General features: G+C 46.8%; 1 protein-coding gene across 7 annotated transcripts in view; it reads right to left on the reverse strand.

Moving 5' to 3' along the window:
- The window catches only part of SEC16B (SEC16 homolog B, endoplasmic reticulum export factor), a 56889-nt gene that overhangs the window by 13366 nt on the left and 16192 nt on the right, over nt 1-27331 (reverse strand). For all 7 annotated transcript variants that reach the window (XM_083507086.1, XM_083507091.1, XM_083507088.1 and 4 more), the window contains exons 9-19: nt 25928-26063; nt 24921-25151; nt 23017-23114; nt 22554-22635; nt 19587-19704; nt 18047-18158; nt 10899-11004; nt 7804-7944; nt 4942-5055; nt 3810-3879; nt 704-958 (exon numbers count right to left, since the gene is read on the reverse strand). In XM_083507086.1, coding sequence (XP_083363212.1) covers nt 704-958; nt 3810-3879; nt 4942-5055; nt 7804-7944; nt 10899-11004; nt 18047-18158; nt 19587-19704; nt 22554-22635; nt 23017-23114; nt 24921-25151; nt 25928-26063 — 1463 coding nt within the window. The remainder of the gene's footprint in view (nt 1-703; nt 959-3809; nt 3880-4941; nt 5056-7803; nt 7945-10898; nt 11005-18046; nt 18159-19586; nt 19705-22553; nt 22636-23016; nt 23115-24920; nt 25152-25927; nt 26064-27331) is intronic.

The following is a 27331-nucleotide window of genomic DNA, read 5'->3' on the forward strand; positions in this document are numbered from 1 at the left end:
CGTCCAGAGGAGGGCAACCAAAATGGTCAAAGGCCTGGAAACGATGCCTTATGAGGAACAGCTAAGGGAGCTGGGCATGTTTAGCCTGGAGAAGAGGAGGTTAAGGGGTGATATGATAGCCGTGTTCAAATATATAAAAGGATGTCACATAGAGGAGGGAGAAAGGTTGTTTTCTGCTGCTCCAGAGAAGCGGACACGGAGCAATGGATCCAAACTACAAGAAAGAAGATTCCACCTAAACATTAGGAAGACCTTCCTGACAGTAAGAGCTGTTTGACAGTGGAATTTGCTGCCAAGGAGTGTGGTGGAGTCTCCTTCTTTGGAGGTCTTTAAGCAGAGGCTTGACAACCATATGTCAGGAGTGCTCTGATGGTGTTTCTTGCTTGGCAGGGGGTTGGACTCGATGGCCCTTGTGGTCTCTTCCAACTCTATGATTCTATGATTCCAGAACCCTGATTTATCACTGGTTCTTTTGCCCACCCTCCGTCTCCATCATCTTAAATATATCTGTGCCCCCCAGCAGGTGGGGAGCAGATGCAGCAGGACTGGAGACAGAGAAAGTGGGAAAGGGCATGGCTTGCCTTATCTCCCAAGGCCACCAAAATCAATATTTTTTAAAAAATGCAATATATGGTTTCCAGATGGAGACCAGGTAACTAGTACATGCACACACCATCACAAATAATTTCAACCGTCTCTTAACCTGGTGGCTGGTGTGAGGGGAGGTCAGCTGGATGTCCTCCAGGAGGGGAAACATAACCGTGGTCACTTCCTGGAAGACAAGTCTCCAAAGCCGCATCAGTTGTATCTACAGGAGGCCCAGGATAGAAATGCCTTCTCTGTCCCAAATCTGGCTGGTCTTGAGCCGAGTCCACTGGTGGCAGGTAAGTCGAAGGATGAGGCTCCAGGACCTTCAAGCAGCCTTGGCTTTGTGCAAACTCAGAACGGGGAGCCAAATCTGGATAATGTAAGATTTGATGGATTAGATCAGTATATCCCCCATTTCATAGATGGCCTGCACACCTGTTCAAACTCCAAGGCTACAAATGAGGTACTTTAAGCAGGAATGCCAATAGCTATTAGATCAGAACAGCTGAGCGGCTGAATTCAACCCTCTTATTATTCCCACTTACTGTTTCCAGCAGAAGCCAGTCTCTTAATAAAGCATGAAAGAGAGGGGCTTCTCCTTTTATTTGTCTATAGCATCTGGTATTCAAAGGTATACTGCCTCTTACCATGGAAGATCCATTTAGCTACCTGTTAAAGGTAAAGGGACCCCTGACTGTTAGGTTCAGTCCTGACCGATTCTGGGGTTGTGGCACTCATCTCACTTTATTGGCTGAGGGAGACGTGTACAGTTTCCGGGTCAAGTGGCCAGCATGACTAAGCCACTTCTGGCGAACCAGAGCAGCGCACAGAAACGCCGTTTACCTTCCCGATGGAGCGGTACCTATTTATCTACTTGCACTTTGTCGTGATTTCGAACTCCTAGGTTGGCAGGGGCAGGGACCGAGCAACGGGAGCTCACCCCGTCGCGGGGATTCGAACTGCCGACCTTCTGATCAGCAAGTCCTAGGCTCTGTAGACAACCCACAGCGCCACCCGCCTCCCTTTTTAGTTACCTGTTAGAAAGTTACCTGTTAGAAAGCCTATATTCCACAAATATGCTTCAGTCTTATTTTCATCATTCAAAAAACAACAACAAAACCTTTCAGAGACTGGAACTGAATATCTGGGAACTTTAGTAGCTGATCCTGTTAAAACTCCTCAGAATCTTTAGATTTGGACAGTGGTGGAAAAACCCAGCTTGACAGATGACCCAGCTAACATTTGCTTTATGCAAAAGCATACAGGAAGCAAACAGGCCTTCTGAAGGGCTTGTAGAATTTAGATCCCTTGCCCAATGAAGGCTAGAGACAGGAAGAACAGAATGAGACCCTCAGAAACAGCCAGATCTGAGCCCCTTTTAACCTATTCCGATGCATTTACTGCCTGAGCAACAGGGTCCACCTGTTGTTCAAATTTCAGGGCATCCACACTGTCCACAGGGGGCTGTTGTAGTCCAAAATGGAGACAATGGGCCTAGAACCTAGATTACCTGATCAAAAAGCTTTACACAAAGAACACCTATCGCATAAGAACAACTCCAGGGAATGCAATGACAGATCCTGTCATTATAAACAGAGGAGTAAAGCAGGGCTGTGTACTCGCTCCCTCTCTTTTTAATCTTTTTCTTAACGACCTCGCTTCTCTACTAAAACAGGTGGATGCCCACAGCCCAAACTCAACCCATCAAGCATTCCCATCCTTCTATAGGCAGATGATATGATTTTGCTTTCACGGACAAGAATGGGCATAAAACGTTTGTTAAATTCCTGTATTGACTATCTGTCCAGAATGAAATTGTGCATGAACTTTGATAAAAAGCAAAATAATGGTTTTTGGGAAAAGCTATAGCTGGGTATTTGGTGGAAAACCCATCCAGCAGGTATTCAAATTCATCTACCTGGGAATCACATTCCATCATAGGCTTCTATGGTCCTTGCACCGTGCAACGACAGTAAATGCCAGTAAGATCTCTATGCAGACCATAATGCATTTCTTTATAACAAGAGGTAATTTGTATATCCCCTCTGCCCTCAAGGTCTTCAACGCCAAAGATATAGCTCAGTTGCTCTACGGAATTCCAGTCTGGCTGCCAGGGTTTACCCAGCTGGAAGAATGAGTGCAGGCAGCTTTCCTTTTTAAGATTTTTGCTGTCCCACATTGTGTACACTATGCAGCCTTGTGTCTAGAGGGAGGTCAACACAAGGTAGAGACCGTAGCCTGGGCGAGTTTTCTTACATGCTGGTTAAACATCTGACTCACAACAGATAAAGATCCTCTCCTTAGTGAACTTTTGCTAGATCCCTTTCTTTCCCCAGGGCTACAACAGTTTAACATAAAGGTACAGCAACTTGGGCTGTCAGTGGAATTTTTGCAATCGATGCCCCCACCATCTGCCAAGGCTATAATAAAAACTAGGTTGTGGGACATGGAACGCCAGGAACTAGCAGCAGCAGCAGAGAAAACATGTTCCCCTCTTAACTTTCAACTTTCTTGGGCGCATGAAATTAACCACAATTATCTTGAATTTTTGCTTAATCCTCAAGAAAGAAGGGCATTTTCGCTGGCCAGGTTTAATTCAAATCCTTCAAACCTCCAATGGGGAAGGTTCTCGGGAATGGTGGAAGGAGAAAGAATTTGCCCATGTGAAGACCATCAGGTGGAAACTCTTACACGTATGGTTCTCAAATGTAAACTATACGTTGATCTCCACCAGCAGTTCCTAGATCAACTCTGAATCCCCAAACGGAAACCAGAGTTAGAGGTCATACATTTTCTATTATTGGGGATTAATCAGGAGCTCACCAAGTTAGTGGCTACATATCTTTATCTGGTTTTTTGTCACTGAAACACATTGCAGACGTCTGATCACCCTGGAGACCTAGAGATGTAATGTTAGACTGCTTTGCCTCTTTCATTTGACAAATGTTTTGTTTCACTGGGAAGGTGGGAATTCTGTATTGATTTGCTATGGATGTTTGTATGTGATACCAATAAAAGGTTTGATGATGATGATTAAGGATACCAATAGGCTTCTGCAAGTCATACTTCCAGGGAAGTCTTTGAATCCAATCCAATAGCAGAAAGGAACCGTCTCAGATGTGCCAGAATAATTGTAAAAGGGATTCATTTAACTGGCCCCAGTGCAGCTGTGTGCTCCTTTCTGTGAACACCTGCCACTGTTCATCCTTTCGTTCTTTTACCTGGTGTTGATCCACTGGTTCTGGGAAATTCCGGCTGGGTGCAGTTGGCATTGCAAAGACTTCCTTCCTCCTTAAATGAGATGAGAAGGAGTAGGAGAAAAACAGGTTAGGCAAAGCTTGGAGCCAAGTGGGGGCAGCTCTGGGGCAGCAGGCAAGAAGGCAGATGAAGTGCCAACAAGGGACAAGTCACAGAGGCCACAGACAAATCACCAGGGCTCTTCGTGAACAGTCTTCATCACCCACCATTGGGAGGAGGTGGGAGTGGAAGAGTTTGGATTTGATATCTTGCTTTATCACTACCCTAAGGAGTCTCAAAGCGGCTAACATTCTCCTTTCCCTTCTTCCCCCACAACAAACACTCTGTGAGGTGAGTGGGGCTGAGAGACTTCAGAGAAGTGTGACTAGCTCAAGGTCACCCAGCAGCTGCATGTGGAGGAGCGGGGAAGCGAACCCGGTTCACCAGATTACAAGACTACCGCTCTTAACCACTACACCACACTAGCTCTACATAGAACTCTATGTCATATATATAGTCAGAACTCTACATAGCAACCCCAATTACATCCCTTGAACCAAGTAGCACATCCAGGGGGGGTCACCCGTCTTCTGCCCTTTAGGCGGCAGTTCCACATATCTCTGCGGATAAATCTTCTGTTCATCAATGCAAAATGTATACGCCACACTCTCCGACATCAGGATGGCACCCGATGTGGTATTAAACCACGAGAAAGCTACGCGAAGCCAAAACAAGTGTTTTCTGAAAGCAGCCACGTTGCTGAAGCCGAGGGAGGGAAACCAACAGAGGAGACGTGACACTGGCGAGTGCCAGATTCTGCCATCAGCGTGACAATGGAGGCATGGCCTCGCCCGTCCATCATGGGGAATGGTATTCAGAGGAGTACCATCGCCTGGCAATGGAGACACATCCCCTGGTCTTCCCAGAGATAGCAACCATGCGGGAGGTGGAGCAGGGAGCAGGGAGTCCCTGTTTTCTGCCTCAGGTGGTAAAGCAGGCTTTGGGAGCCATGTGCCTCAAGTTGGGAAACAGCTGCTTCTCTTCAGCTTAATCCAAGTGGCCAGAAAGAGCTAGATCACAAATCAGCCCATCGACACCCCACCCACGAAGTCTTACCTCCCACTGCCGACATCTGGTTCGGAGCTCTGAAAGCCAAGCCGGTTCCCAAATGGCCTCTTGCACAGGCTTCTCCAGCAGGCAGGGGTCAGAGAGTTTCAGGCGCTCTGCCAGCTGTGCGATTGGGAAGAAGCGAGGAGAGGAACAGTTAGTTCAGAGGATCCAGAGTCACTGCTCCAGTCAGCAGAGGGCTCTTTAAGTTAGGTGGCAAAAGAGGATTTTTTAAAGGGGGGAGGGGGGAACCAAGCAAGAACTGTTAGCTCTGCCTTCAAGACAAAAACTCTTCTTTTGATAATACCAAGGGGGGGAATCCTGATCCTCTCAGCGCCATTCTAGAAGGCCGGTTGTGGTTACTGGGAGCAGAAGATGGGATGTTGGTGAGTGAAATCATTGGTCCATCTAACTTAGCCTAACCTATTGCTTTTTTATAGCACACTGCCATGGTGCTTAACTGCATTCTAGAAGGCTCCACTGCCTGTTCACCTGCCTTCTCCAAACATTCAAGCTGTGGAGAAAAATGTGAGTGCAGCAACATCTTTCTCCACTGGCCTCTCCTCCCCCCCCCCCTCGCCCCAATCTCAGCAGTTGTGTGGACTGGGCCAGAGAGAGAAAGTGTGTGTCACAACTGCAACATCGCTTGTGCAGTGCCAAGAAGCTGGGCCCACAGAGAACATCATCCAACAGCCCCCCAAATCTGACATGGGAATTGGATCTGCCACCTGGTGACTCCACTACCTAACATCTCAGAATGTCCCAAATGGCACATTTTGTCCCAAATTTTGCCCCACAGAACTCAAAAGAAGCCACGGAGAACCAATACTCATCTCCACAAGAGCTACGCTTGCTAAATTACTTCTCTAAATTGCAGCGCTTATCCCACCTGTGACAACTCTCTCCAAATTCAGCAATTATTAGCAAGTTATTCATGTCATTTGCTCCTCGCGAGAAACGTGTTTCTTGGAACATGTCGAGGCCCCTTCTCAAATTCCGGGGCTTTCAGCCATTCGTGTTAACGTATGTGTGAAACACAGATTAGGCAAATGCGATTATCATCAAATGAAACATTAGAAAGGAATTAACAGCTCAGCCTGTAACTAGCTGAGCTACTTAAGCCCTGTGCCGCATTTGTAATTTGTGCTGTTTCTGATTTAGCCGTCTTTCCTTCCATTTATTCTGAATATTTATACAGCTGAATCCACTATGGAGGGCAAACAGAGGTTGTTTGCTACGGACTGACATAATTTCAGGTCTCCTCCTCAATCAGCTGCTCAACAAGTCCACAATGAGGCTGACTCCCAAGCAAGACCCCTTCTTGGGATACTAGGGTTTGGCTTCTCAAAGCAGGCTCATGTCACATCTGAGTCGGGTTGCTGGAGCATTTTCTGTGCAGGGCAGCCCTAGGGAAGTGTTTGGAAACATGGGCTGGTTCAAAACACGGCAACCAAGTCCTTAACAGGAACTGGCCATTGTGAGCATAAAGGTAAAGGTAAAGTGACCCCTGACCATTAGGTCCAGTCGTGGCCGACTCTGGGGTTGCAGCGCTCATCTCGCTTTATTGGCCGAGGGAGCTGGCATGCAGCTTCCGGGTTATGTGGCCAGCATGACTAAGCCGCTTCTGGCGAACCAGAGCAGCGCACAGAAACACCGTTTACCTTCCCGCTGGAGCGGTACCTATTTATCTACTTGCACTTTGATGTGCTTTCGAACTGCTAGGTTGGCAGGAGCAGGGACCGAGAAATGGGAGCTCACCCCGTCGCAGGGATTCGAACTGCCGACCTTCTGATTGGCAAGTCCTAGGCTCTGTGGTTTAACCCACAGCGCCACCCGCGTCCCTTCGTGTCCCTCTTGGGACATGAAGTTCATAGCACACCTGCAATCAGATCCCTCCCCATAAACAGAGCTAAAGGAATCAGGCACATAAACAGGTGTGTTCCAACAAAAGACACCTGTATTCACATATATACTGTATTAGTCTCAATATAGGATGTGCTCTCCCACCCTTTAATCTGGTTTGCATAAAACCTGTGCGGCCTACAATTGTGCTCCTATAGAAATAGAAACCGTTATTTAAGACGAGACCTTGGGAGCCACGTGGAATTTCAACATACTTTGGTAGTTTTTGTAAATGGATGACCCAGTTGTCCAGGGATTTAATTATTGTGAGACAAGTAGCACTGGATGGTGCCAGAGATTGAAATTTCATTTCAAAGGGATCTCACTTTAGGGGTGCAGTCTATATTCAGGGGAGGTTTCTATTCAAAACCAATACTGTACTAATTTAGGGGTTGGAATAACTGCTGGCATAAAGCAGAAAAGGGAAGGTGAGAGAACAGCTGGACACAGATTCGTACCTTAAAAACGGTAATGGTCAGAAACCAGTGGAGGCTGTGCCACACTTCAAAAGAAAACTCCACTGTGGAGGTAAATTTAGACATGAATAAATGAATTCTAACACTATGACACTTGGGCTTGGGAAGGATGGGGCATGTCTAGCTCGCTGTGGAAATAGTTGGTCCCTCTCGCATAGGAGCATTCATCTTGCCAGTTCATCACCAGTTTGGAATAAGGATCAAGCTCTCTTGCAGGGGTCAGCAAATCTTTTCCACTGTCCCTCAGACCTTGTGGGAGGCCAGACTATATTTTTTTTTGGGGGGGGGGGGAATGAACGAATTCCTATGCCCCACAAATAACCCAGAGATGCATTTTAAATAAAAGGGCACATTCTTCTGATTCCTGGACCCTCTGCGGGCCGGATTGAGAAGGCGATTGGGCCGGATCCGGCCCCCATGCCTTAGTTTGCCTCCCCATGCGAGTCTCTTGTGACATGAAGTGCATGGCTTTTCCTCATCAGCCAAAGCCCACCTTGATCACTTGCTCCAGGAGGACAGGGGACGTGTTCTGCTTCTGAGCAAGAAGCGCAGTCGCTGCCGCTTCGCAGTAATGCAAGGCCTGGGCAGGGAGGCCGCAGTCCACCAGGCGAGAGGCGTAGATCAGCTTGTAAACCTGCAAAAGACAATGGGGGGGACTTATACAGATTGCAGGGGGAGAGGAGGAATGAGATGCATTTGGGGGCACTCTGTTCAGGTTGCTGTGGGGAGCTGAGTCAATGAAAAGTAATTAGATAACCCTCTTTCCGCTTCTGCAGGAGAGCAGCAGTCCCGCAAAAGTGGCAGGATTGATATTTGGGGCAGACCTCATCAAAACAGCTCATGCACCTGAAGGCCGGCTTACATGTTGTTGTTGTTGTTGTTGTTTTATTATTGATTTTAATTTGTTTTGCTACATCAGACATTAAAACAAACAAAAAAAACATACATCACACATACACACAAAAAAGAAATACATAAAAAAGAAAAATAATAATAAAGAAAACAAAAGAAAAAACATCTCCTAACATAAGATACCAACAAATTAGGTTACATTTACTAAATAACACACAACACTAATTGACTTCCCTTCATCTCGATTTCAGAATATATTATATGATTTTTTTATCTGCAGTTTCTTTTCCTTAAGAAACTCTTTACATCACAAGTGTTATGTCATACCTACTGTAATTTTTAGATTTTTTACCTCCGTTTCCATGTATGTCATAAATTTATTCCATTCTTTGTTAAACTTTATGTCTTTATGATTTCTTATTTTCTGTGTCATTTTTGCCAATTCTAAATAATCAAATAGTTTGGATTGCCACTCGTTTATAGTTGGGATTTTTGATATCTTCCAATTCTGCGCTATTGGCCGGCTTACATGTTGTTAAGTTCTTTTAAAGTGTTTACAGTTGTTAGCTGTAGCGTACTGGCTAGGAGACAGCTGTGGAACAAAAAAACTCTTATCTCTTAACCTGAAGATAGTGTTATGAGTTCGGGGTGGGGAGCAGAGGCCTGGACCCACTTCTAATTCATGGATATGGCATGAATTCAATTCCTGGAATAGCCAGTCTAGCTTCCTGGTGAAGTAATGGCCCTCTAAGTATGGGCCATTAAGGTAACAAAGGACGTGGTTCTGTGCCAGATATCAGATGGTTAGGGCTTCCTCCCTCAACTCACTGAGAGTTAGAAAGCCAAAAGCCAGGGATGAGAGTTGAGTTCTGTGAGCTATAAGTTGGAAGCTGGCAGGCTGCAGGCTGGGAGACAGAGCTATGCCTTGCATTCTGTTGGAATCCAAGGCTGCAGCGATGAGATGCCAATGCTGTGAGCCCCTTCACTGGAGGCTCAGGTGGCTTATATGTGTAAACAAACCATACATCATAAAGACACCACAGTCTCTCCTGTGCCGAATCCTGAATAAGCTCCTGGAACCCCTGGAATCTTGCAGGGCTTGGAGACTGGGCAACAATAGAAAGGCGGATCACTCTTAAAAACCTGTTTTGCACGTCACACTAAGCTAGAGGAAGGGGCTTCACCTGGGTGATGTCTGGTCTAAGGACTTTGTCTATAAACCCTCATTTACTAGCTCTTAATAACTCAGCAAAATTTGCCAAGGCAAATTCACTTTATGGATTCGGTTTGCTTGATTCAGCTACCACAGAAGGAGGCTGCCGGGGGTGTGAGTGCGATATAGAGCAGATAAAATGGCCAGAGGTGAAGAATAAGCAGCCCCTCTCTCCCCATTCCTGACCCCAATCACTCATCCTCTGCTCAAGATTGCAGCTTCCACAGCGGCTTTTGATCTGCCGAAAATGTCAGGGGGAAATTATATGTGATTGAGCATCAAGCATCCTTGGGTCCTTTAAAATCCTGCCAAAGGCCAGGCAAAGAGGCTTGATTTCTCCTGCCCTTGCGATAGACAGGACTATTTTACTATTTTAATCATGCTTTTTAAAGGGCGCTTCCACAAATGAGGCTTCGGCCTAGTAATGATGTGTTGCATTCATCCTACAAACTGAATCAGGTTGTATACCAGGGCCAGCCCTGCTACAAAGCAACTTAGCTCTATTCTTCAGCATTACTCTCCCAAACCCTGCCAGTTATGCGAGGCAGGAATGGGGATTAACATTGACCCCACCCCATAACAGCTATCCCAGATAATAAGGGGTGGGGAGGAAGGAGGGAGAATAGCACCTGCTAAGTGGGATTTGCTTGATTCAGATTGTAATGGCTATTGTACAGGATGCTCATTCACATAACAAACGCCTCTCCCCTGCTTCACATTCCACATTAAAAATGATCGCACATTGATAGCACAGGAAAAGCTCAAAGGTATGAGACGTCTCAAAGTGCAACTTTGGCCAAGTACAGATCAATACCCTAAACTGGCCTTACGTCAGGTTAGATCAGAGCTTTCCAAACTTCTCGTGTTGGCGACACACTTTTTAAGACATGAATCATTTTGCGACACAGTAATTCCATTTTACAGTGGTACCTCAGGTTAAAGACGCTTCAGGTTACAGACTCCGATAACCCAGAAATAGCACCTCAGGTTAAGAACTTTGCTTCAGGATGAGAACAGAAATCGCGTGGTGGCAGCGGGAGGCCACATTAGCTAAAGTGGTGCTTCAGGTTAAGAACAGTTTCAGGTTAAGAATGGACCTCCGGAACGAATTAAGTTCTTAACCCGAGGTACCACTGTATTAGCAAACCAGAGGTTAAACTGACCCCTTTCCAGCCCCAGGGGGAGCGTTTGTGCGACACACCTACACGCTGCAGCCGACACACTAATGTGTCGCGGCACACAGTTTTGAAAGCTCTGGGCTAGATCATTAGCCCACACTTCCTATTGGCAGCAACCCGCCTGGTCCCTCCAAATGGAAGTTGCTGGGGACAGAACCAGGAGCTTTAAACATGGGGTACAGGTGGTCCCTATAGCCCACCCCCTAGGGGAAACTTTGTTAACCCTGACAAGGCTCAAGACCCAAAAGCTCTTGTTTAAAAAGCATTTTTAGAGATGATCCATTAAACTTCAATGAGCTCCGGGTGTTCTTAAATGACTGGTTGGAGTCAGAGGGCATCTGTTACCTGGAAAGAGGGAATGAAAGCCTTGGGACTCCTCAACAACTGGCAGTACTCCAAGATCTCTGTCCTGTGGATGCCCTCTGTCCTGGCAAACTGGGCAAAGGTCTGGCTGAAAGGAAGAAGCGGACAGAGAGTCAGGGATGGAAAGTGAACAGCATTCTCTAAAGCAGCCTCTTAGATTCCGGTCCCCACTTTTCCACGTCACTTTGTGGTGGTGGAGGTTTTAAAAAAAAGCCCTCGTGAAAATTCACTAGTATTTTAATGGGCATTTCTCTTAATGCACCCATTTTGGCAAAGTAATTTCCCCCATTTTGTATGTTGTTTTCACTAATAGACACATTTTTTATGGAAAGCTTACCCTAGCATACGCATTTTGTACACATTACTTGGCTGGAGAGCTGCACTGCAAAATTTGGAAAACCACAAATTTCAAAGGATGGCTGTGTTTCAGTTTTGAAAAGCGCAAATCTAGGCAGATTTTGTCTTTAAACGAGAACCAAAATGGATTTCTCCACCCATCCCTAACTCATTGAATCCAACAGGACTCGTTTCTGAGTAACTACTGGCTAAACTTTTGGTTATTTAACAGGGGAGGGGAGGACTCTAGTACTTGGAGACTTAGGGAAGTTAAAACAAGAAAAGGGAGCAGGGACAGAGCAACGGGAGCTCACCCCGTAGCGGGGATTCGAACCGCCAACCTTCTGATCGGCAAGCCCTAGGCTCGGTGGTTTAACCCACAGCACCACCCGCATCCCTTTCTGGCTAGTGGTACCTGCAGCCAATCAGAAGGAGGCTAAAGCTGAGCACTCTGGTAGATTTCTGAGGCACTGCATCACCCAACCTCTGGTCCAGAGGAGCTTTTCATCACATGCCCCCATTCCTAACACACTGAACCCAACAGGAGTCGTTGAAAGGGCTGCGCTGCAAGCCTTTCTTCCAACGCCTGGAGCTGGCAGCAACCACTGAATTCATTTCAGTTCATTACTCACCCACCCATTAACTGGTTAATCAGTTAGGCTTAAACAAATCTGCAAATTACAGAAACTTCAGTAGATCAGCCCTTCGGATAAGTGAAAGGAAATGTCACACAACCTACACTTAATAAACTAAAGCTAGTTGCCATTGCTAGAATGAAATACTATTTTTAATTCCCACCTACCCTCCATTACATTCCTTACTAAAGTAAGACGCAAGAACCAAAATAGCTTTATATTAAAAAAAGCCTTTAAAATAAACAAACGTTTCTGTGGCTTATAGTCCCACCAGTTTGCCCTCGCTAATTGGAGTTTGTCTGCACAACTCAGAGAATGTGTGTTTACTTTTCTGTTCCCTGGTTCAGAAGAAGACGAAGCAGAAGGTACAGCTTCTCCTATAGACCACAGACCATGTCCTTATATGCTGCCCCTACTACTAAGATGCTCGTATAACGATTATTGCCCCCTTGCTAAGAATAATGCCCAGATGTTCTAGTTTGGAATTGTCCAGTTTTCTTCTAGAAGATGGAAAACCAGAGATTACAGTATTAGTCGCAATATTTTGAATGACAGCCTATAAAATACATCAGTCATTCTTACCTACTGGATCTACATAGACTTTTTATCTCTCTCTTAAATTATTAACTCTTCAATTTTGCTTACTTGCTATTTTGTTTATTTTATCCGTGTTAGGATTTGTTGTATGAAATAGAGACCACAAGCACATTCCAGGCAGAGGGCCTTCTCGGTAGTGGCCCTCGCCCTGTGGAACGCCCTCCCATCAGATGTCAAGGAAATAAACAACTACCTGACTTTTAGGAAACATCTGAAGGCACGCATGTTTAGGGAAGTTTTTAATGTTTGACGGTTTATCGTGTTTTTAATATTTTGTTGGGAGCCTCCCAGAATGCCTGGGGAGGCCCAGCCAGATGGGATAAAATATTATAACAACAACAACAACAATTTGAGAACCTCATCATCAGTCCATCAACTAAAGTACTGGTTGACAAATCTATTAATTAAACCAATTTTAAAAACCACCTAGCCGTAGTAAATGCAGAGTTAGCAGAGACCAGAGTCCTTGCCACTTTCTTCCTTCTCTAAGCAGACGGGCATTTCCTTTTTCTAATTCTAAGCTAAGAGGTTTCACTGTCTTAAGGCACCACACCACTCAGCTAAAACTAGCTGCTTCTTTCTGTTGTTGTGCAAAATACCAAGCAGGCTGGGGGTGGGGGGGGGTTTAATGCTTCAAGTCAGATGCCTGGAAAGAAGTCTCCCACTCCTCATGGTATCATAGAATCGTAAGGTAAAGGTAAAGGGACCCCTGACCATTAGGTCCAGTTGCGCACGACTCTGGGGTTGCGGCGCTCATCTCGCTTTATTGGCCAAGGGAGCCAGTGTACAGCTTCCAGGTCATATGGCCAGCATGACTAAGCCGCTTCTGCCGAACCAGAGCAGCGCACGGAAACACCATTTACCTTCCCGCAGGGGTGGTACCTATTTATCTACTTGCACTTTGACGTGCTTTCAAACTGCTAGGTTGGCAGGCGCAGGGACCAAGCAACAGGAGCTCACCCCGTCGCGGGGATTCGAACCGCCAACCTTCCGATCGGCAAGTCCTAGGCTCTGTGGTTTAACCCACAGCGCCACCTGTGTCCCCATAGAATCGTAGAATTAGAAGGGATCCCGAGGGTTATCTAGTCCATCCCCTGCAATGCAAGAATCTCAACATGATGCAGTCCCTCATCCAGTTTGAACCCGTACCCATAGCATGCTTAGCTTTGCAAATGTCCTGGCAGTTTTGTTGCTGAACCTGTTGCGGTTTGTTTCATTCTTCCTCACTTAGCTAAAGAAGGTGTGTTGCAGCTAGAGGTGTATTCTTTCAAATTTTGAACTGTGTAAGCCATCCTGGAGTCAGAGATAATTTAGGGCAGTATCTGAATGCTTTCAATAAATTAAACATTGGCTTTCCCTTCTCGTGCTTGTTGTTTAGTCGTTTAGACGTGTCCGACTCTTCGTGACTCCATGGACCAGAGCACGCCAGGCACTGCTGTCTTCCACTGCCTCCCGCAGTTTGGTCAAACTCATGCTGGTAGCTTCGAGAACACTGTCCCACCATCTCGTCCTCTGTCGTCCCCTTCTCCTTGTGCCCTCCATCTTTCCCAACATCAGGGTCTTTTCCAGGGAGTCTTCTCTTCTCATGAGGTGGCCAAAGTCTTGGAGCCTCAGCTTCACGATCTGTCCTTCCAGTGAGCACTCAGGGCTGATTTCCTTAAGAATGGAGAGGTTTGTTCTTCTTGCAGTCCATGGGACTCTCAAGAGTCTCCTCCAGCACCAGAATTCAAAATCTCCAATGCCATGCTGGTTAAATCCATCCATCCTTCCTTCCTCCCTTCAGTGCCTGCTGAACCAAGCCAGACTTGGCTTCTCTGCTACAATAGAGCTTGCTTGGAGAAAAAAAGGAATGAAGACCAAGGGAGAGGGAAGGCTGGGATAATAAAGAACCTTGTTTTCTCCCTTTGAGCTCCCCATCACTGATAGCATTCAGAGTTTATATGCGTCGGCGAAAGTCTGAACTTTGCACTGAAATCCCTTGGAGGAACACGCTTACCTTGGAAGCAATTACACGGAGGCCTTTAGTATGGAAAATAAGAAAGCTAAGTTTATCATAGCAAATATGTGTTTGATGGTAAAGAGCTCCTAGTTTTATTTAACTATGTTGGAAGGGCAAGAAAGAGGCTCGCTGATCTCAGCGGAGACACACAAAATGCCTCCTCTCCCGTGGTGGGTCAAATAAGAAAGGAGGAAGAACAGGGAAAGAGAGCAGCAACTGTGTGGTATCAGTTTAACACCAGAAGGAAGCGCAACACGGCAGTCTAGGATGTCTGGAGGTCCCCCTCTCTACATTTCCCCCTCTCTACAAACTTCATTCGCCTTAATACAAGCTGAGCTGTATCCTAACCTTTCCAACTAAGAACACATTGACTGCACAGCAGTTCAACAAACTTTTTACAGCTTTCCCAGAACTATGAGACATCTTGAAAGACCTGCATTGGCTCCCAGTACGTTTCCGAGCACAATTCAAAGTGTTGGTGCTGACCTTTAAAGCCCTAAACGGCCTCAGTCCAGTATATCTGAAGGAGCGTCTCCACCCCCATCATTCTGCCCGGACGCTGAGGTCCAGCGCGGAGGGCCTTCTGGCGGTTCCCTCATTGTGAGAAGTGAGGCTACAGGCAACCAGGCAGAGGGCCTTCTCGGTAGTGGCGCCTGCCCTGTGGAACGCCCTTCCAGCAGATGTCAAAGCGATAAACAACTACCTGACATTCAGGAGACATCTTAAGGCAGCCCTGTTCAGGGAAGTTTTTAACGTGTGATATTTTATTGTATTTTTGGTTTTTATGGAAGCCGCCCAGAGTGGCTGGGGAGGCCCAGCCAGATGGGCGGGGTATAAATAATTTATTATTATTATTATTATTATTATTATTATTATTATTATTATTATTATTATTATTATTTGTCCAACAGTCTCCATGGTTCTACTTCAAATGTTCTAGATTCAGGTAGGTAGCCATGTTGGTCTGACGCAGTTGTTGTTGTTTAGTCATTTAGTCATGTCGAACTCATCGTGACCCCATGGACCAGAGCACGCCAGGCTCTGGTCTGACGCAGTAGAAAAATTTAAAAAATGTCCAGTGACACTTTAGAGACCAACTAAGTTTGTTCTTTCTTGCACACTTTCATTGTATCTGAAGAAGTGTGCATGCACACGAAAGCTCATACCAAGAACAAACTTAGTTGGTCTCTAAGGTGCCACTGGAAAATATTTTTATATTTTATATATATATTTCTACTTCAAATGTGGTGGCGCTAACTGACGTTTGTTTGTGTGGGTTTAAAATATACACCAAGATTATTTCTCTCCTCATACTTCTCTCTCAGACCTCGAGCTGAGGGGTCAGCTTGGAGCTACTCTCTGAGAGAATGCAAAAATAATAATTTATTATTTATACCCCAAGCAAGTGCGGCTGCCTTGTTCTGCTCCAGACTAGTTAGTTAAACTACAACTAGAAACTTTTCCGTCCAAGTTATGTATTTCCCATGCTAAGCAGATAACCTACAAGCCAAGGGTTGCCATAGGTAGCTGAACCAGTTAATCCCAGTGCAAAGCACAGCATGGGACGTGGGGAGTGCCGCAACAGCTGGGCGGCTGCTGGATCCCCCCTGGCAACAGAAGTTGAGGCTCAGCTTTGAGGTGGCAGAAAGTCCGATTAGATTTCCTTTTAGAGAACTGTTGTGTCCCTCCCCACCACCACCAAATGCCCTGATTCTGAAGGAGCTACATTCAACAGCACCAAAGTTGTCAGTTACATGTGTTGCTTGAAGACGCAAGGCTTGTTTAGACCTGTAATTCTAATAAGGAGCGAATGGTTTAAAGGTGAAATGAATTGTTAAAATCCTTTCCTTTTTATCTAGCCAGAGCTCCATTAGCATAAGTGGAACTGTTCGCTCTTTAAATTGGATTTTTAACCTTAGCGGAGCCTCTTAAGGTGAATGACTAAATCGTTTGCAGCCGGCGTGTCTCACCTTACAAGAAGCTGACTTCAGTGGGGGCACTTTAGAAGACGCAGACAACCCAAACCTCTGTCCGTCTCACTGGTCGTGGAAGCACGTGTACAGAGAATCATAGGATTGCAGAGTGGCAGCTGGCATGTGGCAGAAGCCAGGACTGGACTGTGACTTATGTGTCTCACTCAACAAATACAAGATTTGACAGGTGACGCGCAATAACGTCAGCCCTATCGTGCAGACACCAGTTTCACAATATCAGAAACAGGGCACACAATAGCAATGAAGGTTAAAATGCCAAATGTTGAGTTCAGATTCGGGGAGGGGTGGTACTGAATTTAAGCCTATTGCAAAATTTCGTTTTGGTTCTACTCTGACTCCAGCGAGAGTAACTTTGGTCCGGCTGTGGAATGTTGCTGGCAAGGAGACCACAGGCATCTCAAGATTTGCTGGTTGGATACCGAAGTGCCATCTCTCAGCTTCGGAAGAAGCTAAATGCCGTAAATCTAGTTTCCCGTCCAAGACTCCTAAATACTGCACAGCGGGCAAAGTGAGCTTTAGTTCATCCCGTAACTTAAGATTAGTTTAGAGCTACAGTGACCTCGTGTGGCCAGGTTGTGGCATTACACTCCACGCCCACAGCTGGTATTTCCACAATAACGTATCAAGCCCATATATCTGGCTATCGATGGAAATGTCACATTAGGCCTTGGGGCAGGAACTTGGAAAATAATGAATAGGTGTAGGTTTGCACAGGCATAGTGCTGTAATTATACATGCATAACCCTAGCCCTCCCGCTCAACCCTATCAGAAAAAATTCTTTTCTTTTTTTCTTTTCTTTTTTTCTTTTCTTTTTTTCTTTTCTTTTTTTCTTTTCTTTTTTCTTTTCTTTTTATAAAAAAAGGATTGCTAGAGCCAGTTCCTACATCCCTTCTACAGTCATACCTCACGTTCCGTTTGCTTCATGTTACCTTTTTTCAGGTTGGGTCCCGCAGTGACCCGGAAGTACCGGAAAGCATTACTTCTGGGTTTCACCGCTCGCGCATGCGCAGAAGCACTAAATCATGCTTCGTACATGCGCACAAGCGCCAAATCGCACCACAAACCTGTGCAGATACGGCGCTTCAGGTTGCGGGCTTTTCATGTTGCGAGCGGGACTCCGGAACGGATCCCGTTCGCAACCAGAGGTACCACTGTATTATCATATCAGTTGCCACCAGGCAGTAAAAATCAGTTAGCCTGGCAAAAGAGCACAGCGGATGATGCCTCCTCAAGCAGCAGCTTGCCATATACAGTACCCAACATGGCATTGCACATCAAGGGGCACAAGGCAAAGGCGCAAGAGCAGGCCAAGCAAAGTCCTTCTGCCTCGCCAGTCTGCACCCTTTGCCCTAAGCCAGTCTCATCTCACAGCCATGCCCTCGCTGGAAGGGCTTAAGGACACAACTGCTCTCCGTTTTTGAACCCCCGGTCTGCAACAGGGAAGGAAACTTGGCTGGCTTCAGAGCAGCATTGTAATGCTGAGCTAATGTGCCATTTTGAATGCTTGAAGTGAGCTACAGAAATGCCAAGCGCTGCTAATTAAGTTGGACCTTTCCGTTCTCACTCACCTCTGGCTACTGCCCAGCAACACCATGCGGTCTGTTTTGACTCCGTAGTGGCCAAAGGGGACGTCTGCCACTAGGTAGCAGAGGTGAGCAGCTTCTGTTAATCCTTTTCCAGCTGGATAGGTAAAAAGAGGAGCATATTGCATCATGGAAGGATAAGAAGAGATTTAAAAGTAAAGGTAAAGGGACCCCTGACCATTAGGTCCCGTCGCGGACGACTCTGGGGTTGTGGCGCTCATCTCGCTTTATTGGCCGAGGGAGCCAGTGTACGGCTTCCGGGTCATGTGGCCTGCATGACTAAGCCGCTTCTGGAGCACTAGAGCAGCGCACGGAAATGCTGTTTACCTTCCCGCCGGAGTGGTACCTATTGATCTACTTGCACTTTGACGTTTTTTCGAACTGCTAGGTTGGCAGGAGCAGGGACCGAGCAACAGGAGCTCGCCCCGTCGCGGGGATTCGAACCGCCAACCTTCTGATCGGCAAGCCCTAGGCTCTGTGGTTTAACCCACAGTGCCACCCGTGTCCCCTAAGAAGACATTACGATATGCATTATACCATAAGTGCTGTAGCCGACCCCTGCTGTAATACAGGGAATGCGGGGTCTTGTTTTTGAAAAGGGTTTTCCCTCCCTTACATCTCTAACACTGATAAAACACAAGCACAACACCCAGTTTGCAAACTCCATAGTGAACGTCAGCATCAAAATCCACAGTGGGAAGCAGGACCCAATGTGGCTGTGGCTAAATATTGCCCAAGGTGACCTTAGCGGTCCTGAGTCAGTGTCCCCAATCAGTCCAATAACGGAGCTGAGAGACCAGGGGTCTTCTGGTATAACCCTCCTGGCGAGTGTTGTCGCTTTTCATCATTGAGCCTGCATAGCCTGTTTCGCTGCATAAGTTTCTCCAATAACACTAATTGCCACACCAGCCCTACAAAGGTACCAGATTTTATATAAATGAACAATAGAGGGAGAAATGACCTCGGTGCAGTATACCTGAAGGAGCCTCTCCACCCCCCACAGTTCTGCCCAGACACTGAAGTCCAGCTCCAAGGGCCTCCTGGCGGTTCCCTCACTGAGAGAAGTGAGGTTACAGGGAACCAGGCAGAGGGCCTTCTCGGTAGTGGCACCCACCCTGTGGAACGCCCTCCCGTCAGATGTCAAAGAGATAAACAACTACCTGACATTTAGAAGACATCTGAAGGCAGCCCAGTTCAGGGAAGTTTTTAATGTGTGACATTTTAATGTGTTTTTAATCTTTGTTGGAAGCCCAGCCAGATATGCGGGGTACAAATAATAAATTATTAGTATTATTATTATAAATGGAGGGAGAATATGGCGTAGGTGGGATCCCATGGGAAGAATGGTGCTAGTATCCAAAGTTAGGCCTGGGACCTATCCCTGTGGTTCTTCCCTAGTGGGCCCCACCCCTTCCTCACAATTCCTCCGTTCCTATGAAGCTGGAGCGGTGTGGGAAGCAGCCATGCTGCTCTCGGGGCTTGAGAACAGGAGCTGGAATTGTGGGTCCTTGGTGGGTCTCCTCACCCAGCGTCTCTCCCATGGTGACAATGGCTCTGGAGTTCAGATCTGCCTCTCCCACGCGGTTGGACAGGATAGCAGCCAGGTGTGGCCTCCAGTCGCCCCATTTCTCATCGGCGCAGCACTGCGTTCGAAGAGGGGAGGGAGGGAAAAGGGAGGGAAGAATCAGGGCGCAAAATACATGAAACATTAAAATGCATTAAACTTTGCTCAACGTTTAAGAAACAGAAGAGATGTTTCCACATGAGATTGCCTTTCAGGAGATTTGCCTCGCTTCAGTTCACAAGTTCACAGCAGAGAATGGAAAATAAAGGAAATGCTTGAGTCCTGGAGCAAATCCAAGGCTTTTGTCCTTAGGAGAATATTGTAGCTATAAACATATATACCAACGCTGCTGCCTCCATGCTAGCATCCAACAGATGAAGGACTTTGTGCAACGCCGTCAGCATCTGGTGCCGCTGTGGAACTTTCCTTTGCAGGACAGGCCCTGCCATGAGACAGGTGGGAGAACCTGCCTAGGGCAGACGCTTCAGAACGCTGCCAGGAAACTTGCTGTCAAGAACAGCTGGATCCAGTGGCGTAGCGTGGGGGTGCAGGGGGGGCCGGCCGCACCGGGCGCAACATCTGGGGGTTAGGGTTGGGGGCGCAAATCCATGGGTTAGGGGGCGCAAATCCACGGGTTAGGGGGCGCAAATTACTTGCCTTGCCCCGGGTGCTGACAACCCACGCTACGCCACTGGCTGGATCTTCCCCTTAGACTCTGCAGCCAAGGCAAATCGGGCAGTGGAGCCGGGGCATGACAGCGCCACCCCACAGCTCAGGAGCAATGGAGCAAAAAGGAGGCATTGCCAGAACAAAACCCAACCACTTGCCCCCACTGCCTATTCACATGGATCTATGCCTAAGCAAGAGAACCAGGAAGGGGTGGCAAAATGTCATCCATTACATTACAGTGGTGCCCCGCAACACGAATGCCTCACAAGACGGAAAACTCGCTAGACGAAAGAGTTTTCCGTTTTGGAGGTGCTTCGCAAAACGAATCTCCTATGGGCTTGCTTCGCAAGACGAAAATGTCTTGCGAGTTCCTGCGGGGGTTTTTTTCCTCCCCCCCCCTTTTTTTCTAAGCCGCTAAGCCGCTTATCAGCTGATCCGATAAGCCGATAAGCCGCTAAAAGCCGCTAATAGTGCTAATCCGCTAATTCGTCAATGGACTTGCTTCGCAAGACGAAAAAACCGCTAGACGAAGAGAATCACAGAACGGATTATTTTCGTCTTGCGAGGCACCACTGTACATTACATTACATTACATTACATTACATTACATTACATTACATTACATTACATTACGCTGCTCTCTGTGCCTAGCAATCAAGCGGCAGCTACAAAAAGTTGAATCAGGGTTTCACCTTGGGACAGGGCATCCTGGCTCTTAGGACAAGGTTTTTGGGCTTACCTGCCCGATTTGTCCCTATCTCAACCACCAGGGCTTTTGTGGATCCGAAAGGAACTTTTGTGGAACCACCAGGGCTTTCGTCCCTGTCATGGGAGAGGCAACAAAGCCCAGCCAACCCTGTGCTGTGCTTTCCTTTCCACTGGTTCCAGCGGAAAGAAAGATGGCGGCGTCTACAGGCAGAATGCTGCACCGATCAGGGCGCCCTCCCACGGATGCTGGAGCTGGGACTGGCAACTTCTGGGGCTGGGCCATGAGACTGTGTGCATGCAGGCGAGGAACCCCTCCTCAGGCACAGAAGGGGGCTGCAAGTGCAGCATCAGATCGTAGGACTGGCGGGCAAAACAAAGCTGCTCCATTAGTCAGGATTTTTCTAACATGTATAAAAACCTGCCCTTCTGCACTTGCCTGGTCAACAAAGCAGTGGCTGCTGTTTTGTATTTGCTCACGTGCCTAGTCCCAGGAATCGGCTGCAGGGACACACACCTGGAAAATGCCAACCTGATTCCTAACCTGGGCTGGAAGAAGCTGGGAAATGGTGGCCGTAGCTCCGCCTCGATGCTGTTGATTGGCTGATCTACAGAACAGCACCTGGTTTTGCATAAATGATATTCTTAAATGCTCAAAGAGCTTTGGCCAGGACGCAAGCTATAAACAATAAGCAAACAATCCCCCTTGTATGAATGCCAGGTTTTGGCACATGAGGTGAATTAAATTTGCCCGTTGAGCTCTTCCATGCCCTTCCTCTTCTCTTCACAGCATAACAGAACATCACATTCAGACTCACCACCATTCACCCTTAGGACACCTGCATTTTAACTGTTTGTTTGGATGGATAGATGAATGAATGGAATCTAGGAAATTAGCTAGATACCATCTATCCAAACAGCTAAAATGCAGGTTTCCTAAGGGTGAATGGTGGGAGGTTGGTGTTCATACACTGTAAGAGCAGCCTTTTGTGCCAGCAGAGTCTTGTGGACACTTAACTGAACGGCATGTGGGAAACAATAACAGTGCCTAACCATGGAATTAAAGCACCTTCAGGTGGCAGCCTTTGCGTTTGAGAGGCAGCAGGAGGGGCAAAGCAGAGGAGAACACGGGGGGGGGGGACTGGCCAATAATTTCTCTACAATAAACCTCCTTAAGGATGGAGTGGGTCTTCACCAAGAGCTGATACTGGGCTCTGCAGAGTGCCGGGGTGGGGGTCTCAAAGCAGCGACCCTCGCAAACAGGAACAAGCAACACACAGTGCCTTGGAAGCCACCCAGAACTGCTGTCCTGGTCTCTGCTTTGCTAGAGTGCTACTATTGTAGGTAGTTAGCTACCAGTTCAGCAAAGATCAGGTGACAAGGGGCCAAAGAGGTTTCCATCTGGTCCTATCAAGCTGCTGTCTGGGGCTTGGGCTCCTTAGTCTAAACTGCCCTGGGGTTGTGTATCCCGGACCACCAGCCCTGACAGGTTCAGATGGCTGATCCTAGATGCAGACAAGAAACTTAGGCAGAAAAGGCAGCTGACATCAGTACCAGGGATGCCTGAGGTATCCTTCCAGACATGAGCTGGAAAAGCGTTTGTAGGGGGTCATTGAAGGCCAGAGTGCTAGTGAACCTGCAACGAGACGGAAGAAAGCATTTTTAATAGACTTGGCAAGCGATGAAATGCTTGGCTGGTCTAAGACATTCTGTTGCCTAAATTGACAGACAAGGTGGTGCCCTCATTCATACATGCACATGTGCACACGCACACACAGAAGTTGACTGACAGTTGAACTTTTGCATTGCTTTTCCACCACACCCGAGGACAACAGCTAGCTTACAAGATGCAGAGCGCAGGCCTCATTGTACACAAAGCTCTGTCCTCCAATGTGGCCCAACAGTTTTCTGCACACACCAGCATTTGCTGCCTCACTCTGCCTAATGTTAGGGCCGGCCCTGCTGAAATCCTGAGAAAAGTGCACTGAGAGATTTTGTGGTAGTGGGTGCTACATACCCACTCACGACCCAGCTATAGGTCCTCGGGTCCATCTTGCTTGATAGAAAGAGAGCGTGGCCCCACAGATGGTTCCTCATGGCCCAATCCAGAGCTTCCTGCAAGAACCAATAAACAGCCAGCTCTCGACATTCCATCAAACTCCCCTGTATTCTGCCACACTCCAGCATTGCTAAGAAACAGAAGCCAGTAGAAGGGGCTGTGCAGAGAAGGGCTGGCTTAGTGGTCAGAGGCCTCCATTGAGTTCCACAGCCAAGACATTGGTCGACCTGAGGCAGGGACATCAATGATGGACAGAAAGTCCAAGAGAAGAACTGGGAAGAAACTGGAATGCTCTGTGTCCACTCCTTCATATGAAATTACAGTGGTGCCTCACAAGACGAAAAGAATCCGTTCTGTGATTCTCTTCGTCTAGCGGTTTTTTCGTCTTGCGAAGCAAGCCCATTGACGGATTAGCGGATTAGCGCTATTAGCACTATTAGCGCTATTAGCGGCTTTTAGCGGCTTATCTGCTGATCGGATCAGCTGATAAGCGGCTTAGCGGCTTAGAAAAAGGGGGGGAGGGGGAAAAACCAGAAGGAACTCGCAAGACATTGTCGTCTTGCGAAGCAAGCCCATAGGAAATTCATTTTGCGAAGCACCTCCAAAATGGAAAACTCTTTCGTCTAGCGGGTTTTCCGTCTTGCGAGGCATTCTTCTTGCGGGGCACCACTGTATGAAGCTGGCATACAGTACATTGCCAAGACGCTAACGTGAATGCCAATGAACAGGTACCCACATGCATTTGTGGTGGCCCTGTGCCAAAATACAACCATTCTGGATTTAAATTTTTCAAGGGACAGGTATACATTTACCCTTTCTCTCCAGATGGCACTTGTAAGTTTATTTGAAAATGAAGATGTACCGTCTCATTGTAGAGAGCTGGTGTCACATCTGCTAAAAGCAGCCAGGCCTGTTATCACCAGACACTGGAAAGACTTAGTTGGGACTAACCTTTTATCATGCTTCAACAAAGTATGGGAGACAGCCTTACTGGAAAATCTTACACACCAATTAAGAGTGGCAAGAGGGCAAAGCAAAACAGAAATTATTTGTGATGTGGTACAATTTTATTATGTGTGTTAAAAATGATTCACAGAACTTAAATCCACATCCAGCACCCAAAAGACTATGGATGATTCAATAAAATATATTTGACAACCCTGCCCCCTCCCCTCTCTCTCTTTCTATTTCCTATGTGCACCAATATGTCTATTCAACATACAATGCTTTAATCTTCTCGTTATAAGAACTGTATAATGTGCTTTCACCAGTGCCCTTTGTTTTTTTCCTGTATTTAATAACATTTTGCTTTATTATTTCTGTATTGCACAATTTTAAACAGGTGCTCTTTTACAGATGTGAAAACCTAAGTGCTTCTTAAAATTTAACAAGATAGTTATTTACAAAACTAACAAATTATGAAGATGCCGTTGGGCATCAGACCATTGGATTGTCTGCCTTGACTGCCAGTAGCTGGCCGAGGTCACAAGCAAAGGTCTTTCCAAGCTCTGCTACCTCAAATCCTTTGTACAAGGTGCCAATAAGAGAACCTGGGGCATTCTGTACCCAAAGCACAACCAAAGTTAACAGTTTTTACATAGTGCTTTGCTTTTCACTGATACTTACAAGCAACGCTGTAAGGGAGGCCACCACTGAAAAGTAACAGGCATGCACTTATTTTGCTGGTGTGAACATAGCTGTAGCAGAAGTGGCTTCTGTGCTGCAGTGATTAATTTGTGATGGCTCAGACACAGGAGAAATCATTTGATGCAACTGGGATATGTGTATGTGTGCGATCCAGGCCTCTTTCTGTACATTAAACCCACAAAACTTGCCACAGAAGACATAAGCTTTCGGCTTACTTTTTTCCTGCCGTAAAAAAGGAGTTTGGTGAACTTCTCCACTCTTTGCTCTGGTGTGGCGGCACTTGGGACAATCTCCCCCGTGAGAAGATCTGGAGTCCCACAGCCTTGCACGGGCCACTCCTCATCCGTCAGGTTGATCAAGTTGGCTGCTGGCTCTTGCCTTTTGTACCTTTCCCGGCGCCGGCTGTCCTGCATCAGCAGCTCAGCTGTATCTGAGCCCACCATGGACTGCAAAGGGACGAGGAGAAAGCACAGCGGCTACAGGATTCAGACGTAATTGCAAACATTGCAAATTTTTACAAATTTACTTAGTTGGACAACAAACAGCTCAAACTCCTGAAACTTGCGTACTGACACTACACAAATTCTCAAATTGCTATGCGTTCTTTTCTTAACATCTTTAATTTATTATTTATTTGCATAACGTTTTATGGGTCTTGACCGGTGAAAAGCAGGATAGATTGTTAAATAGACATGCATATTGCATGGTGCCAATTATGCCAAACCCTCTCCTTAAAAAGTGGAAATAAAGGTGACATTTTAACACTTCTGACATTTTGAATATAAAACGTAGGATCGACAGTTTCAAGTTCATGCTGCACATGATTCAAATTTATTTCAGGTTTTACCGGAAAAGGCCAAAAGGTCTGCCTGGTATTATACCCAGACCTCAAAGCTGAGCACTTGAGAAGGAAGAGCAAATACCATGCCCTTTCTTCTAGGGTTTTGGGGAAAATAAGGGTAACGTAAGGACACCAGACATTGAGAAATCTTCCCAAAATCAATGGAAACCTGCACTCACTTCCCAGAGGTCTGGGTCCACACTGCACATACAGACTCCAACACCAAGGAAGACATCAGATATCAGTTGCAAAAGTGATTGGGGAGGGATAAAGGTGAAGTCTTAGCAGAGGAAGTTGGTGAAAACTTGCACCACAAAGGGGTTTGCTAGCCGGGCTCTCTAACTTATCTCTGCAAAGATTCGCCCCGTAGGAGATACACACCCCGTTCTGCCGGCAAAGGAGAAGGAGGAGTTTCCAAAGCAAGGCAGAATCTTTGCTTCGGCTGGAGTCCAGGTCACAGGCCACAGCTGCTCTGCGCTGGCAAAACGTCATCACGTCCACCTTGTGCAGATCCTCCCTGGAAGAGCAGAAAGGGGAGCAAGGACTTTCAGATCCATAGGTGGCCCAGATCTCGAGGACTGGGTAGGTTTGGAGGTTTGGAGGGCTGCGGAGGGCAAGATTCCCCATTCCTGCTATATAACATTTCCAAAGGCTTCGACGTGACCCCTCCAAACTGAACGCACTCACACACTCTTGTTGAAGCAAGTGTTATCCCACAACTCTCCGAGGCCTTTCCCCCATCACTTTCCTTACTGCAAAAAGTCCAATTCTGCAAGGAAGTTGGCTTACTGTGCAAGACCTCCCAATTAACTGCAACTGTGCAACCTGAATGTGTAGCTACATGACTGAATCCGTCCAGAAAACAGTGACTGAGCACCCTTCTCGACAATTCAGCAATCAATGCAATAATTTGAATGCATAAGCAAACCCTCTGGCTTTTGCCCAGGTGTGAGGAGAATCAAATAATAGCGACAGTTTAAGAGAGCATTCACCATGACAACTACTTGGGGGAGGCGGAGAACTTTTATTTCACCTTCCCTCACCCTCAACTTTTTATTCTAATCCCATATAATTAGAGCACTGTGACCTGTACAACATGTTAAAATAGCCTCCTGCAGCCCAAATGGCAGAAATGAAACACTTTCTTCGGGCTACTCTAGTGCCTGAAACAGAAAATCCAACCAGCACCCTTCCTCTGATTGACAAAGAACACAATTCACTGGGCAGTTTTTCTGTCACAAGAAAACAAAGAAGAGCCGCAAAGGAGGAGTTGTGTGCTCCTATTCATTTCAGTGGGGCTTGCACAGCTGAACACCCTGGTACACAGCGCCCCATGAGTCAGATCCCCTGACTCCCATTTTGCTACCCATCAATAACATCCAGAGCCTGTTGCCTGGGACGTCTCAGCTTGCTTCAGAGTAGGGCTGCCTCAGGGCTAAGGCCTTATGAGGAACGGCTAAGGGAGCTGGGCATGTTTAGCCTGGAGAAGAGGAGGTTAAAGGGTGATATGATAGCCATGTTCAAATATATAAAAGGATGTCACATAGAGGAGGGAGAAAGGTTGTTTTCTGCTGCTCCAGAGAAGCGGACACGGAGCAATGGATCCAAACTACAAGAAAAAAGATTCCACCTAAACATTAGGAAGAAGTTCCTGACAGTAAGAGCTGTTCGACAGTGGAATTTGCTGCCAAGGAGTGTGGTGGAGTCTCCTACTTTGGAGGTCTTTAAGCAGAGGCTAGACAACCATATGTCAGGAGTGCTCTGATGGTGTTTCCTGCTTGGCAG

The sequence above is a fragment of the Podarcis liolepis genome, assembly GCF_965112155.1.
Source record: "Podarcis liolepis genome assembly, chromosome: 6".
Classification (NCBI taxonomy): domain Eukaryota; kingdom Metazoa; phylum Chordata; class Lepidosauria; order Squamata; family Lacertidae; genus Podarcis; species Podarcis liolepis.